The sequence below is a fragment of the Fundulus heteroclitus genome, unplaced genomic scaffold (genome assembly GCF_011125445.2).
Source record: "Fundulus heteroclitus isolate FHET01 unplaced genomic scaffold, MU-UCD_Fhet_4.1 scaffold_40, whole genome shotgun sequence".
Lineage (NCBI taxonomy): Eukaryota > Metazoa > Chordata > Actinopteri > Cyprinodontiformes > Fundulidae > Fundulus > Fundulus heteroclitus.
Genome location: NW_023396813.1, coordinates 988,446 through 1,003,956, shown reverse-complemented (window position 1 = coordinate 1,003,956; position 15,511 = coordinate 988,446). Strand labels below are relative to the sequence as shown.

Sequence of the window (15,511 nt, the reverse complement as noted above, 5' to 3'; positions counted from 1 at the left end):
AAACCCCTCCACTGCTCCTCATATTCAAGACATACTTTTTATATTTATAACAGCAAGACTTATAGTTCTCTGTTACTGAACACTGAGACCCAAGTTATGTACTGTTTCACAATGACGATATGGTCGAATGATATATGAAAACCTTTAATGAATCTTTGGTAAAAACCCATTACAAAATGAAGTGTTATGGTTTGTGATCAAACCAACTCATTCTTTCCTTAGAAACATAACATTATACTGCAATGTTACATCAACTCACAGAAGAACATACATTAAAAGTACCTTTAACAAGTGCTCTGAAAGATCCTTTTGAAAGGAAGTTTTCTACCTCCAGAAGATGACCAAACTAGAACATGATCTATGAGTATTAAAAAGATCAATACATGGATCTCAAAAATGAACATGAGAAAATCCTTTTACATACAACAGACAAAAGTCTTTGTTAGAAATCTGGGCACTATTGCACTCAAAGCATTTATCAATTTTACAATCAACTTTGAAGAATATAAAAGAAAAATAATGCCCTATGGAAAGAAAAGGAAAATCAGTACAGTTTAAACACATGCTTCAGAATTTTTACCTTAAAGAAGCTTTATAGCAACAGCAATAATTTGACTTCAAAACTTGTATTTCACAATGTTGTTGGAGTAATCTTTTTAATCAGTATTTTTGCTCTATATCTTTGTCAGCAAAAACAAAAGCTAACTGACTCTATTGTGGCTCACTTCCATATGTTCCTGAAAACATGACCATTTTGAGTCAAATGGTAAACTTTCTTTTGAAATATATTACATAGTGGTATTACCTGTAACCAAAAACATTTTAGATCAAATTGGACTTTTTCCATGAAGATTTGCATGAAAAGAGTTTTTCAAGCAATGTCTGTCGAAGGACATCTCTTTCACCTTTCCCTTGGAACTCGAAGCAAAATCTCCAGGTGGCAATTCTGTCAGCATAGGTGGGAATGTAGATGACCAAGCTCTCATCATCCATGCTTGCTATAGCTGATATGTCTACAAGCACAATGAAATTATGGTTAATATAAAAAAGAAATAAACTAAAATGACTCTTTTAAGCACACAATTATTAATCTTTACAGCAGAATTTATGATTGTATGCATGACATGTTTTAAAAAAAATTAAGCTGCTTATCCGTATGTATGTCAGCCTATCTCATTAACATCCATGAAGAACTTTTGCAGTCACACTTTTATTGTGTAGAATACACATACTTTTAATTAGCCTTACGAGTGTCGAATTAAAATTTATTTTAATTACATTTAATTCAAATACATAAAGGCATAGATACATTAGCAGTCACAGGCCCTGTTTACAGAGTACTTAAACGGTGTAATTCCCATGACGCACCACTAGTAGTGCTGTGATTTTTGAAGCTCCGGGTCAAATTGCCCAGAAGAAGAAAACAGCGGCTGGCGGAGGACTGTTTCGGCTGCAAACTGTTGTAAATAAACCCACAGCTATAGCTGAAAGCCCCCCCTAAGCAACAGTTAAACCTTGTAGTGTGTAAATGGAGAGTACAAAGGCAACGCAAACCTGTTTTCACCGTGTAAACAGAGCCAGAGACGGTACTACAGGGCTGCAACTTGTGTTTCCATAGCATAGTTGTTAAATATAAATAACTGCCGAATTGATAAAATTTCAAGTAGAGGACTTGCTGTATATGCACGACTTACCTTGTCACTCCTCAGTGCAGAAATACATTCCTCCGACAAATGACGACTTTTTAAAAAGAAATAAAAGGCGCCCCTCCGTCTCTCCTCTTCTCCATGACACTCAAATATCCCGCGAGCTGATGCCGGGGTATGTTGCGTTGTTATGATGAGACAATTATCTGGTTTTAGCAAGATAAGTCTCTCATTAAAACAAGAAACCTTTGCCGTTAAAGGGAGAAAGTTATATAGTTATAACAAGTTGCCTTGTCAGCCGTCTGGAAGCAAAACGCTTTGGTAAAATCCTTGAAAGTCACGTGACCTCCCACAGCCGGAAGAGGCAGCCTGTGTGCCTGTGAGCCTGCGCTCAGGGCAGTATGTGAGCCTTTGAGCCTGTGAGTCTGCGCAAGGGGACACAAATCGAAAAGATACGCATACAAATCCTTCTACGCATTTGTGCATCTCAGGCGGCAGAACAGTAGCAAAAATCACGTGTGTAAAGAGAGCCAACCGAAAAACCGCTTGACTTGTAACCAATGATTTGTCTGTATTTCTGGGTCTTGAAGCAAAAACACTTCAGACACAAGTGTCTCTGTGTGTGCTTACAGATTGATCTACACATTTGCGAATCTCAGTACACATTTGCAGATCTGAATACAGATTTGTGGATTTTTTACACATTTGCAAATCTCTGTACACATTTGCAGATCTGAATACAGATTTGTGGATTTTTTACACATTTGCAAAACGGATTACACACAAGTAGTTTTACACATTTGCAGATTGTTGTACAGACACTCAAATCTTCTCACACATTTACAAATCCCACTGCACACGCACAAATCGAGATACAGACACACAACTCTCCACACACATTTGCAAATGTTAAAGCCACTATTTTAGCCCCATAGCCGAGGGTAAAAGAAACACAGTACGGAGAGCACGGCGGGGAAAAAACATTAGGGAACGGTGTGTGTGTTTTGATGCGCGATTAACGGCAACAAAAAAAATGTTGCGTTGTGGTCTTACGCGTTAATAACGCATTAAAACTGACAGACCTAATTTATATACATTTTTAAAAATCCATAATATTACTTATTGAGACCAGAGGGGGGGGGGGGGGGGGGATGTATCCCCCCAGGGATAAAACATGAATGACCAGAGGGGGGACGTCACAACCAGAGGGGGGGTGGGGGGCGGGGGGGTCAAATCGCACCCAGAGCGTTCCCCTTCTTAGCCACAGGCCTGTTTCGGTACACCAGCTTTGCTACCTCAGAGCTATTTAGCCAGTATTCTTTCAATGCTGTTACTTCAAATTGCTGACATGTTGATTGTGATGGTTAATGTTCATGTCAATAAGCTTCCTAATCAACTGTGAATTGATTAAGCATTGCTACCTCTCAATTAATCTATTTTGATTGACTTTACCTTCATTTCTTTTGTTTTCCTTGTTCTATTTAATCGTGAGTAGTGTTTTCTAGTATTTTATTAAGCAGAATAATTGCTGTAACAGGGAATTATCAGTTTAATAGATAACGACTAGTGAAATTGCAGGGGATTATTTTGAGTCAGAAATTGAATGGTCTCTAAGAGTTACCAAATGATTTCCTTTTGAGTTAATAACTGAATAAACAGACATTTTCAATGGATTAAATCTCCAATTGCAATTCTAATTAAAGTTATCAACATTTACTGGACTAAAGTAAATGTTTAACTCTAACCAGTCAGCAGCTGGTTAGATAACCTTTTTCCGGTATAAATAAGTTCACAACTTCTAATGTATAAACCAATTGTTAGTGCTAATCATTACAGGCTCATAGCCCTTGATCACAACCAAATCATTTTCGTTATAGCTGTCCTTTGATTTTGAATATGCTATTAAATCATAACTAACAATTAAAATGAATAATAATTTTCATAATCAAACAGGTGCAACACTACACAGGAATATGACTATGGTAATAAATTCTTCTTTAATCATGCAACATTACCTTTGAGTGGGTCTTGGTCTCTTCCAGTAGACTCGTCACATATGACTGAGCTGTGTCGGAGGTCAGCAGTGTTTGCAGCTTACACTGACTCACAGGACATGCTACCAACTCCTTTAATCTGCACAAAACATGAATCACATTGCTGTTTCAAACTGTTTTGTCCTAAAGAACTGCATAAAAAGACAGATTGCTGATATTTATACTTAATGTACCTTCTAAGGTTTTCAACATTAGTTAAAAGAAATTAAATAAATATGTCCCTCAATAGCAGAGAAGAATTTTTTCTCTGTGACAACAAAAAAACAGTTCTAAGAAACCAATAAAACCACTTATTAATAAAGAAGGGTCTAAATAATCTTCAAAATGATATTTTATTTGCTAAATGAAAACTGAAAAATATTTTCTTTGAAGAGCATCTCCTGTACACCATCTTATCAGGTTTAGTATGTATAGAACTAAATATAGTTTTTCCTAATTAACTACTAAGTCACTCCTAATTGAACCACCACCTTAACATGGTAGAGGGGTTTGAGAGCTCGGATGATCCAAGTGGCTTTGTTTTCTGGCTGTAAATGCCCCGGATAGGCTATCCCATGGCAAACAGGCTCTGGGTCAGACAGAATTCATGACGACTATTTTAACAAAGTATGAAACATTGCCCGGTGCCCTCGTAGGACCAAGTCGAGCCAAGCCTGAATGAGAGCAGCGAAGACATTCCCCAGTAGGCCCACCACCTGCAGGTGGAACCATGTGTCAAAGGTGGAGACCTTAGTGAGCCGATCAGCCATGTAAGGTAAACGTTCGCTACGTCAGAACTGATTTGATTTTAAAAACAAAAAAAATCTCCTCTTTAGCGCATTTACAGGTTTTTTTTTTTTTTAAAAAGTCAAAAACCACCTCAAGCCAGTTAATTTGAATTTTGCCACTTGTCCTATCTGGTAGTGTAGCATTAAGAATTGCTGTCTTTTTTTTTACTTTATTTATGAATTTTTAACAGCACATTCTTTACTGTATTCAAGTTTTATACAATGCTGTTCACTTTATTATACAAAACCACCGCATAAAAAAGACAATAAAATCATGCACACATACAAAAATAACCAGAAGCAATCATACACAAAAATATAATGATACAAGAAAAAACTAAAATCTATTCACTTCGAGTTAACTACAACAATATAGCGGTGATTTGGTTGTGATGAGGTACTCATCCTGAATGTTTTCATGTATTGTAAAATTTAAAAATGGCTCCCATGCCCTGATAAATGTAGCAGCTGAACCTGCCAATGTACATACATTTACAATGTTTTACAATGTTTTCACTTTACACTGCACCCAGATTGTCAGAGTTATATAGCAGAGGGTTGCATTTATAAGTACATACTTCTAAAGGCAGAGCAGAGGCTAATAAAGCAGGTAGACTAGTCTTGCCACAATTAGACGTCTCAGTCTGAAGCCAAGTTGGAGTTTCTGTAGAAAAGTTGCTGATCCAATATAGCATGTTTTGGATATTCGCTGCCCAGTAATAAGACTGGAAATTTGGCAGAGCCAATCCGCCCACTGGTCTAGGTCTCTGCATAAAATCTTTATGTATTCTGAAAGATTTAGCATTCCAAATAAATGTAGAAACACATTTAACTAGTGTCTCAATGTATTTTTTGGAATATCACATGGAATGCACTGAAATAAATAAAGAAACTTGGGTAATATGTTAATTTTTATAGAAATGACACGGCCACTTAACGATAGTGGCAAATTATTCCATCTTTGAAGGTCTGACTTAATATTTTCAAGAAGTGGTTGTAACTTGTCACTGGAAACAGTACCAAATTGTTCAAAAATAGTATGAGCATGGGTAAAGAATGGCTGTCTTAATCCCAAAGAGAGCCCAACAGATTTTACTTTCACAAGTGGAGCATTACTGCTTTCGCTATACTGCTCCGCTTGATTTATAAACGCATAAAGCTTTATTAGACTTTATGCTGGGACTATTTCATGTTCAATGGACACAAATACGGAAAGGTAGAAAAGAAAAAAAAGAAGAGAAAAAGATGAGCCGAAATGCTAAAAGGGAGAAAAGGTTAAAAAACAGAGGACCGGACAATACAGAACAAGATATTATCCCAGGAGTCTGCTTCTACACCTGCAAAGAGAAATATAAAAAGAGAAGCAAAACAAACCGACAAAGTATTACAGGTACAAGAAACCAACGCCTTGATAACATCACTGAAAACCAGCCCCCATCTCAGCCACCTCATGTTGGGAATTACAGCAGTTAATGATGGTGGTCAGGTAATGGTGCCTGACTGTTGTTTCAACATACAGACTAAGCAGATGTGTAGAGTACTCTGCCTGCTTTGCGTCCCTGGTGGGGATGCTGAACTGTACCCCTGGCTGGGGTACAATGTGATACATTGTTCAAATCCACAATGGAGATGAAAAGTGAAGTAGAAGTGTAACAGTGAAACTGCAAGGTCTGTATGACCTCAATCAGGTCATGTAATGTCTCAGTCCACACTTGGCACTGTTTTGAACTCTAGAATAGTGACTAAAGACCGGATGAACTCAGAGATGGTACTGGATCTTTTTACTGACATTTCTACTCTGGATGTGGAGAAAACCATGTAAAAAGAAGCATAGCTTTCAGGCAAAGACTCATAAACCGTCCATATCACAATAGGAGAACAGTCCATCCATCCTTCATATTAGCTGATTTTATTTCAATACAATTTGGCATTTCTGGCCAGCAAACCAAGCAAAAAAACTAACAACAAAAACCCAAAAAAGTAAGAAATGAAAATGTTTGACAGTAAACTCTTTAACAGTGAGTAACATCACTTCAGCCCAGAGTTATTTTTTTCCATCCCTTCTGCAAACATTTGTCCGACAGCACAGAGTCGCTGTCAGTTATCCTTCATCTTATCATCTTATCTATTGGTTGTCCCACATGCCAATCATTGTGATGTTCTCACTTCACACCAATGTGCTTCCGTTTCAGCCAATCATTGTAGTTCCACTGCTCTCACGGTATACTTTAAAAATGGCTCAGAATCACCAGAATAAAAACTGTCTGACAAGTTCATCAGAAGAGGAGGTAGACTTCAGCAGAAAGAAATAAGACCAGAGTGGATTTGGTCGCCTCGTGCATGCGCAATTATTCAAAAAGGGACTTTGGCATTTTTCAAGGAAAAATATCCAGAAAAATTCTCCACTATACTTTTGAAGCAAAAAAAGCAAATACAACTACAGCTTTACTACAGTTAAAAGATGGTCAGGGTTATTTAATAATAGTGTAATTTAGTGAAAACAATTTAAGTCTTAATAAAAGATCATCTCATTCTGATAAGCTATCCATTTCACTGATATGATTGTATGCCAACATTTGCGCTCTCTAAATCCTGTTGATGATGTGCTGAAACAGAAAGCAGAGTGAACCTCTCACCTGATGGACCAACCAGGCTCTCTGGTCTCTGGGGCGCCCTTAGGAGTGTCCTCAGAAGATGCATCACCACCACAACGTAGCATTGCAGTTGGTGAGAGACAAGCAGTCACTTCGGCTTTTGGAGTAAAAGTTACGTGGCTGCTGGGATCATTTTTATTAACAGCTGGATTATTTCCTCCACTAAAGTCACCTCCACATATCTTTTCTAAATCAGGCATACTGAGGGCCCTAAGCTGATGCACTTTTCTCGTAGGAAGTCTACCATGTTTCCTTCGCAGCACCAGAGAAGTATGTGATGTGGTCCTATCTGGGCCTTTCTGATCTTCATCCTCAGCAGCTCTACTAAGAGGAGGTGGGAGGGATGCTACTGATGTCAAACAGTCATACCAGCTGTTATCCCTTTGGTGGCCTTGCCAGTCAACAGAATTAACCAAGTCTATGTAACCAGCAATCCTTTGGTTAAGTGAAGCTGTATATGCCACAGAAAAAGTATGAACAGCACTACTTTTAGCCACAGGTTTATCTAAGTTGGCAAGGCTTTCAAAGGACTTTATTTTATGTCGAACAGAGAAAGGCTTGTAGTCTGCAGACAAGTTGACATCCTTGGACAGGCTCCACCTTTCCACGGTCTGAACATTGGGTCCAAATGTGCTGAATTTCAGGGTTTCGTCAGACAACAGTGCGTGACTTGGTTTTGGGCCATTCGCTGCAGTAAATTGAGCTTTTTTAGTGCAATGCAGTAAATCAAGCCCTTCACTTTTAAACATGCCACTTCTGGAAATGGGAGACAGTTTAGATGCTATTTTGGCATGTGTTTTCATTTTGGACTCTTTGGTGGGTTTCAAAGTTTTTTCTTTACCATATTTAACTACTGGTGATGTCAAACCAGATGCCAGAGACAGCTGAAGATCTATATATGTTCTCTGGGTAATAGATGGTTGTGGCTCTTCCTGTGATATGACTGATGATTTGGAACCTTCCATGCTGTGTTCTAAAGTTTGAATGGTGTATCTTGAGAGTCCATGCTGAGCTGCATTCTGCGTTCTGTCACCGATTCTGGATAATTCATGGCAACTGCTCCCATCCAGCTGCTTGTTTAAATTCAAGAAGCTGGACATGATTGCTATTGGTTGAAATTTAGTAAACTGGTCCAGGGCACTATTTGTGTCAGAAAGTGGTGGGCTTTCACTTCTGAATACTTTATGTTCAGGTTCCTCCTGGGCTATACTGATTCTTTGAACATCTAAAGTCTTTAATTTTGGAGGACTAGTTTTCGTTTGATGTTCAAATGTACCACTTCCTGCAGGACAAACTGAATCACTAAGTGGTTTTAAGCCATATCTTTTCTTAAAATTGAAGACAGCCTCTGGGATAAAATCAGCTTTATTTTCTAATTCCCATTTGTTGAAGTCAGAACCTCCAGAAGGTGATCTAACATTTGAATCTGAGGTCTTGGATTTGTGTGTACTCAGATTCCAACATAAACCTGGGGACTGTGAACCATCTCCACCGACACCTACAGTAGCAACCTGAGTAATGCCAGTGTCCTGTTGGGAGAGGCTTCTGGCAGTCGGCCATGGGTTTTCTCTGACATAGTTAATGGGGCTTTCTCCCACTAATCCATGCCCTGTCTTGCTGGATAGTTGGCGCGGTGGCTCTTCAGAGGTGCCTCCTGGTATCTGATGAAGCTCAGTATGCAGATAAATCACAGTAGAACTCTCTTTGTCTGATGGCGACTTAGACACAGGTTGATCTGGGTCATTCATTGTTCCATGGGATGACTGGTTTGTCTGATATGATCTCTTACCCTCTGGTTGCTGTGGATCACTGGAACAAAGCTTCACCTCCTCAGCATCTGAAGTATTCTCATGGAGACTGTAATTTGCCACCTTACTGTCCACTTTATTGTTGTCAGAGGCAGGTTCACTTACTGAGGCACTTTTATTTTCTTTTGGACATAGATTCTTGGAAGTCATTGTATTCTGGACATCTAAGGCAGATTGATTCTGGATACTAGGCCCAGCACAGATCTTGACCTCCTCCATCTGGGCTGCAGTGTCTTTCCTTACACTTAATGTTTTACAAAGGAATTCTTGTCCATCAGAGGAAATTTTTCCATCAGATGGAATATCAGTTATGCTTGTGATGGGTGATTGAAATTTGCTTTCAGTTTGGTTCGAGTTCTTGGATTCTCCTGAGTTTCTACATGTAGCTTTAAGAGGTGTTTCCTTCCCAGGTTGGTCTGGGTTCCGTCTCATGGTGTCATCACCGCCCCACGTTGAGGTTGTCTTCACATTGGACAGCGGTTCTACAGCTGAGATCAACAACAGAAAGCAGCTGAGTCAGAGAAGAATCAAAAGAAGAATGATTATCAATCCTTCCATCCATCCATCCATCCATTTAGATAGAGCAGAAGCGTTTTGAAGCCTGTTTTAGTATAAAAAGTTAACATGAAGAATTCCTAAAAGGTAAAAGTTGCAGAAAAATGAAAACTCTCTAAGTTCCACACCTACAGTGGTTTGCAAAAAGACTCACCCTCTTCGATTTTCATGTAATCTATGTACCTTTAATTTAAATGTTTTATAATCATAAAGATTATGACGACATTGCCTCAGAAGCGAGGGACCAGTGGGTTGCCGGTTCAACCCCCTGCTCAGTCATGTCCTAGGGCAAGACACTTCACCTGCTTTGCCTGCTGGTGGGGGTCAGAGGGCTCGGTGGCACCAATGTATGGCAGCCTCGCTTCTTCAGTCTGCCCCAGGGCAGCTGTGGCTACTAACATAGCTCACCACCGTCAGGGTGTGAATGGTGAGTGCCTGAATGTAGTGTTAAGCGCTTTGGGGTCCTCTGGACTACTATATAAGTACAGGCCCTTTACAGGCCATTTACTTGGACAAAATTGTGCAAGTTCCTGAAAGAAATGAGAAATATATACTTAAAAAGAGAATAAAAACTGAAAATTGGCATGTGCATATGTATCTACCCCCTTTGCTACAAAGCCCCTAAAAATTGTAGTGCAAACAATTACTTTCAAATATCACATAATTAATAAATTGAAAATCCACCTGTGTGGACTGTCTGTCACATGACCTGTCTGTATAGACACAACTTTTCTGAATGGCCCCATGAGCTGCAGCACCACTAGACAAGAGTCATCACACCATGAAGACCGAGGAGCTCTCTTAAACTGTCAGGGAAAAGTTGTTGAAAAGTACCTTTCAGGGTTGGTTTATAAAAAAAATCCAAATCTTTTGTGTTCTCGCATATGGTGCTAAATAAGAGATATTCTCAAGCAGAACCTGTGTAAGGCTCATTCATACTAGTATAAAAATCAAGCATAGAGTCCAATAATCCATAAGATATTAATGGAAATTTAAAATAATAAATAAAAGAAGGCACAGTCAAAAAGCCTTCCCAAGACAGATGATGGCAGATTTATAATGACCTACACAGGAGCAGACAGCAGCTAATTATTGGCTAAAACTTACTTTTGATAAAAAGAAATTAAATGCAAGTTCTACTCAAGATAGCAGGAGATTGTAAAGCCAGGGAGGTAACAACAATGTCCTAAGACACACCCTTTATTTAGGTGAAGCAAATTAAAATACTAAACATGATATATTGCTGTGGTAACATATTTTACATAAATTATATTAAGCCATTCATTTCACCTGTAACTGTACTTAAGCGATAAGATTACAGGCAGGTCTGGGTCTCATGTATGAAGCTTGCATTCGTACAAAACGGGCCCTAAATCTTGCGTCACTTTCACACAAAGGCAGTGACCTATAAAGAAACAGTCAATGTCAAAATGTGCGGTCCCTCACGCAAACTTCCATCCATGGGTATGCTCATTTTGGAGATGGGGAAATTGGCGACGCAGATGGTGAAGTGGTAAATTGCAACCACCCTGCACAATGATTCCTCTGAGATATTCAATTTCACTCTATATCAGACTTTAATCATAGATCGATTTTATCGTAAGCATTCAACACCGCAGTGTTTGAATGCTTGTGATAATGTCAAGGCCTTCCTGCTACTAAAAAGACGACCCAGACGTATAACCTCCTCAGAGACAAGGAATTTCAACATGGAGCACGTGAGGATGTCATAACGTTAACTTTTTAACAAGTTCTTGTTGTTAAAAAGTGCTCCTCCACGTCCAGAGGAGCCAGTTGAGGTGGCTCGGGCATCTGGTCAGGATGCCTCCTGGACGCCTCCCTGGTGAGGTGTTCCGGGCACGTCCCACCGGGAGGAGACCCAGGGGAAGACCCAGGACACGCTGGAGGGGACTATGTCTCTCTGCTGGGAACACCTTGGGGTTCCTCCTGAGGAGCTGGCCCATGTGGCTGGAGAGAGGGACGTCTGGGCCTCCCTACTGAAGCTGCTGCCCCGCGACCCGACCCCAGATAAGCGGAAGAAGATGGATGGATGGATGGATGGATGGATGGATATATGCATTTACTTCTGATTTACACATTACTAAAGGCCTTTCTGTTAGTTTTTTTTCGCCGTTTCCTTGCCCTTTTCTCAGTGGTTGCCATTGTTACCGATGGAATAACATTGATTAGCTGCCTCAATTAAATTACACACTGACATTCATGAGGTGCTTTGCGTTGACCATTTATGGTTGAATCTGGGCGTATAAAGGGCAGAACATGAGGCGGAATCTGGTATGCCAACGTTCAGATGTAGTCATGATTTATAAAGGGAAATCACTTGTATACCACGGTTTCATATATCAGGATATTTTTTGGGCCTACTTCATTTTCGGCTTACGCAAGGTTTAAGTTTAAATCCTACACAGTGTTTTATAAATCAGACCACTGAGGTCTCATTTATAATCACAGCTGCACATGAACAACCTCTGTACAAGGTTCTGCCTCATGTACTGCCGTCTTCATGTCCATATTCAACCATAAATGGTCAATGCAAAGCACTTCAGGAATGGTAATGTGTATGTAACCCATATGGTTATCATACCCATATATATAATTAAAAAAAATGTAGTAATTGTTGCCCACCACATTGTGGCACCTTGTATTGGATTTCCCGCCCGTGAGCACGTACACTCATGCCGATATCTCGACCCACACTCATTACCTATATACCAATCCGAGAGCAACACACCTGCTTGAGCTGACCGACCTGGGTATAAATGTAAGTATAACTCATAAATTCACATTAATCTTTGTGTAGAATTTCATAAATCTTCCATTATTAGGAGAGAATCTTGTGAGTCTGAGAGAAAGAGAGAGGAATTGCTTCGACTGCATATAAGCCCTCTGTGAACTCTACGTAATCTACGTGCTAAGAGGCTAGGCCTCGGTTATTAGCTTGTTGGTGTTGGCTCATATGAGGATGTTGTTTGCTGAGACAGTTTCCTAAAACCAGCCATTGTGTTGACCCACCGTGGTACTGTGTATCATTGTGGTAAATGAAGAAATAACTTTGAAAAAGATCGCTAATTACAGTGCTAGCGCTACTGGCGCGTAGCTCCACTTTGCTAGCTCAGGTAGCCTGCTAGGTGTTAAGGGTGTAGCCGGCTAAGCTACTGCGCCATCAGACATGGAGATAGAGATGAAATAGCCTTAAAGAGCACTAGCAGGTAGCTTAGCATGTTAGCTTTAGTTCTTGATCTCAGTTAAACCTTCAAAACACAGTGAAAACACATCAGAAGTAAACATTCCCAAAACTTTCATCCCAAACTAACTTTCCCAGTTTTCCCTTCCAAACATCATCCTTTATTGTGCCCTATAAGCAGATTAAGTTGGCAAGTGAGAATGTACTTTTCCCTCACTCTCCTTTGTGTCCGCTCCATGGTGCTTCTGCCAGTTTTCCTGGTGCAGCTGTACTTGACGCTACCCTCTTATCGGGCCTATGAAGGCTGCAACTTGCAGATCAGCAGAGCTCAGCTAGGTACTTGTGGGGACATCAGTCCCACAAGGTGCAGTTCATGACAGCCTCCAACTGTAAGAAAATGCTTCACTCAGTCCTGGGCCAGCCTTTCCTGCAAAAGCTAGGAGAAAGATCACAGGACAGCTGGATTCTGTGGAGCCTGGTTACCTGCTTCAATGTCTAATTTCACAGGACTGTACCTAGTTTTGGTTCCAGTCTGAAGAAACAGCTGCTTTCTGATGTGAACTTCTGGTGGGTCCACGGGAAAAGAGGGCGATTTGAACTGGGAGGAAAAGGCTATAGGATTACAGTGTGATATTTATATTCTATGCACCACTCTTGCTGCGGCATTTAAATGTTTACCGCAATCAGTGAGTTCCTCACATCTTGTCACATTTTATATGTTAATGTGTGGTACACGTCACCTTGGTGATAATCGGTGAGAGGAGCGTGATGTAGAAAACTGATTAAATGTTAACTAGACTTTTAAGATTTAACATTATAGGCCTTATGTATAGTTAATTGGTTCACCAGCACAGGCAGGAATAATACTGCGGTTTTGAATGCCAACGATGAAGTCTACCTATGATTAAAGTCTGATATGAAGTGAAATTGAACATCTTAGAGGAATCATAATGCAGTGTGGCTGCAATTCACCACTTCACTATCTACGTCGACAATTTACCCTGTCTTTCATATGAGCATACACATGGGTCAGAGTTTGCGTAAGGGACCGCACGTTGTGACGTCATGTTTTCTTTATAGATGACAACTTTGTCTGGAATGTGACGTTCGCAATATTTAGGCCCCATTTTGTGCATACAGGTTCATACCTGATAGGAAGCTACTGAACTGTTTCCAATCACACAAAAAATGGGGTTAACAAAATCTCCACAGCAAGATCCATCTAGCATTAATCACTGACCACTACAGTGGATGTTACAAATTGATCAGTTACAGAACTACATAATAGAACTACAGAGCAATGCAACATGCTAAAGCTAACTAAAATGTCTACCAAACTGTAAAACATATTCACCATGATGCCTGCAGACTGCTCTGTGGAAGTGAGTGTGGAAGTGTTGGTCCTAAATCTTAGTGGTGCCATAAAACAGAGCAACATGGTGAGGTATTTAAATGCATATTTTGCAACTACTTACTAAAAGTAAGATAAACAATAAGATTAATAAAAATAAGAAAACAACAACAATGAACACACAAAAACAACCCAACATTTCATTAATGAATTAATGCCTAGTAATGAATAATCAACAGATTACCTTTAGAAACCATGGGAATAATTCAAACTGTACAGTTCACAGCAAGTTTTACTCCGAGGAATTCCCATAAAAGTAACAGATTTAACTGGGGTTGCACTACTAGGACTCAGAGAGTGCTTTTTGTTCAAGGTCCGAATGAACTGGTTTTGTCTCTAGCAAGTTGCTATGTTGCTACAGGAGCCTTGTCTGGCCTCCTGTCTATTAGTCTAGCAGTTAGGTAAATGTTAAAGACCAGAAAAAAATGGCTTTTGGACTATGATGTAACTTTAGGTTTAACTCTGAGCAATATGTGTCACAAAGCAGGTTAGATTATTTTGGGATGTTTGGCAACCTATTCTAAAGAGCTGCTGGTAACTTGTTTGGTAGCCTGACTAAAATTTCCAGTTGCCTACGAGGAAATGCCAAGTGCTTACGGGACTTTCCTAATGTTTGTCTGAAGGAGCCAAGTGTAGATTTTTAAAGATAAAAATACAAATTTTTATTTAAAGAAAGCTGAAATGAGCAGACTAGATCAACCTTTGTTATTTACATTACATTACACCACGATCAGGGTGCCCAGAGGATGCTCAATTGCACCAATGTAAACAGGCATATTTACAAATAATATTTCTATAAATGTGTTCATTAAAAGTGGAACCAAAAGAAGGTTACAATTACTGTTAACATAGTGAACAGCATCGGTAAAATAAATATTATATTTTTTTTGCATATAGAGTGGTTTGACTGCTCCTCACTGCGTGTGGATTGGTCTCACGCGGTAACGGGAGGTGTACGGTGGTGTCAGGATGCAGCTTGTAGGCTGCAAGCTGAACCTCCCTTCCTCTCTCTCTTCCCTGCGCAGCCTGATTGGTTCCACCTGTCAGGCTGCAATTATCACTGATCTGTTGCCACCTGTGTTCACCTCTATATATACTCACATCATTCTGTTCTCATTGCCGGTCCGTAGTGTTCAACTCCTGCTCTGTTTCAGCCAGAACCCTATGTCAGTTTTTGTTTCAGTCAGCCAGAAGACTTACTTCAGCTTTGTGTTTTTTGTTCAGTCAGCCAGGAGACTTTTCTTCAGCTTTATTTTTGTTCAGTCACTGCCAGAGACTCTTCTTCAGCTCTGTTCCAGCCCAGCCTCAACCCAAGACACTGTTCCTTCCTGGTCTCAAGTTCTCGGCTCTGTTCCGTCTGGTTCCGTCCTGATCTCAAGTCCTCGCTCTTGTGTTCCGTCTGGCCTCAAGTTCT

General features: G+C 39.9%; 1 protein-coding gene and 1 long non-coding RNA gene across 5 annotated transcripts in view; both read right to left on the bottom strand.

The window, feature by feature from the left end:
* Nucleotides 1-14,195, bottom strand: part of LOC118556014 — a 28,421-nt gene extending 14,226 nt beyond the window's left edge. For 2 of the 4 annotated variants that reach the window (XM_036130957.1, XM_036130959.1), the window contains exons 1-3: nt 14,041-14,195; nt 7,104-9,417; nt 3,662-3,779 (exon numbers count right to left, since the gene is read on the bottom strand). In XM_036130957.1, coding sequence (XP_035986850.1) covers nt 3,662-3,779; nt 7,104-9,361 — 2,376 coding nt within the window. In that variant the 5' untranslated portion in view covers nt 9,362-9,417; nt 14,041-14,195. Of the gene's footprint in view, nt 1-3,661; nt 3,780-7,103; nt 9,996-14,040 lie in introns of those variants that run through there. The other 2 variants (XM_036130955.1, XM_036130956.1) reach the window with 2 other exon arrangements.
* On the bottom strand, nt 127-1,739 carry LOC118560174. The gene is made up of 2 exons (XR_004929140.1): nt 1,695-1,739; nt 127-1,013 (listed from the first exon to the last, which is right to left on the bottom strand). It is a non-coding gene; the product is annotated as an uncharacterized LOC118560174 (long non-coding RNA).
* Nucleotides 14,196-15,511: the final 1,316 nt, after the last annotated feature.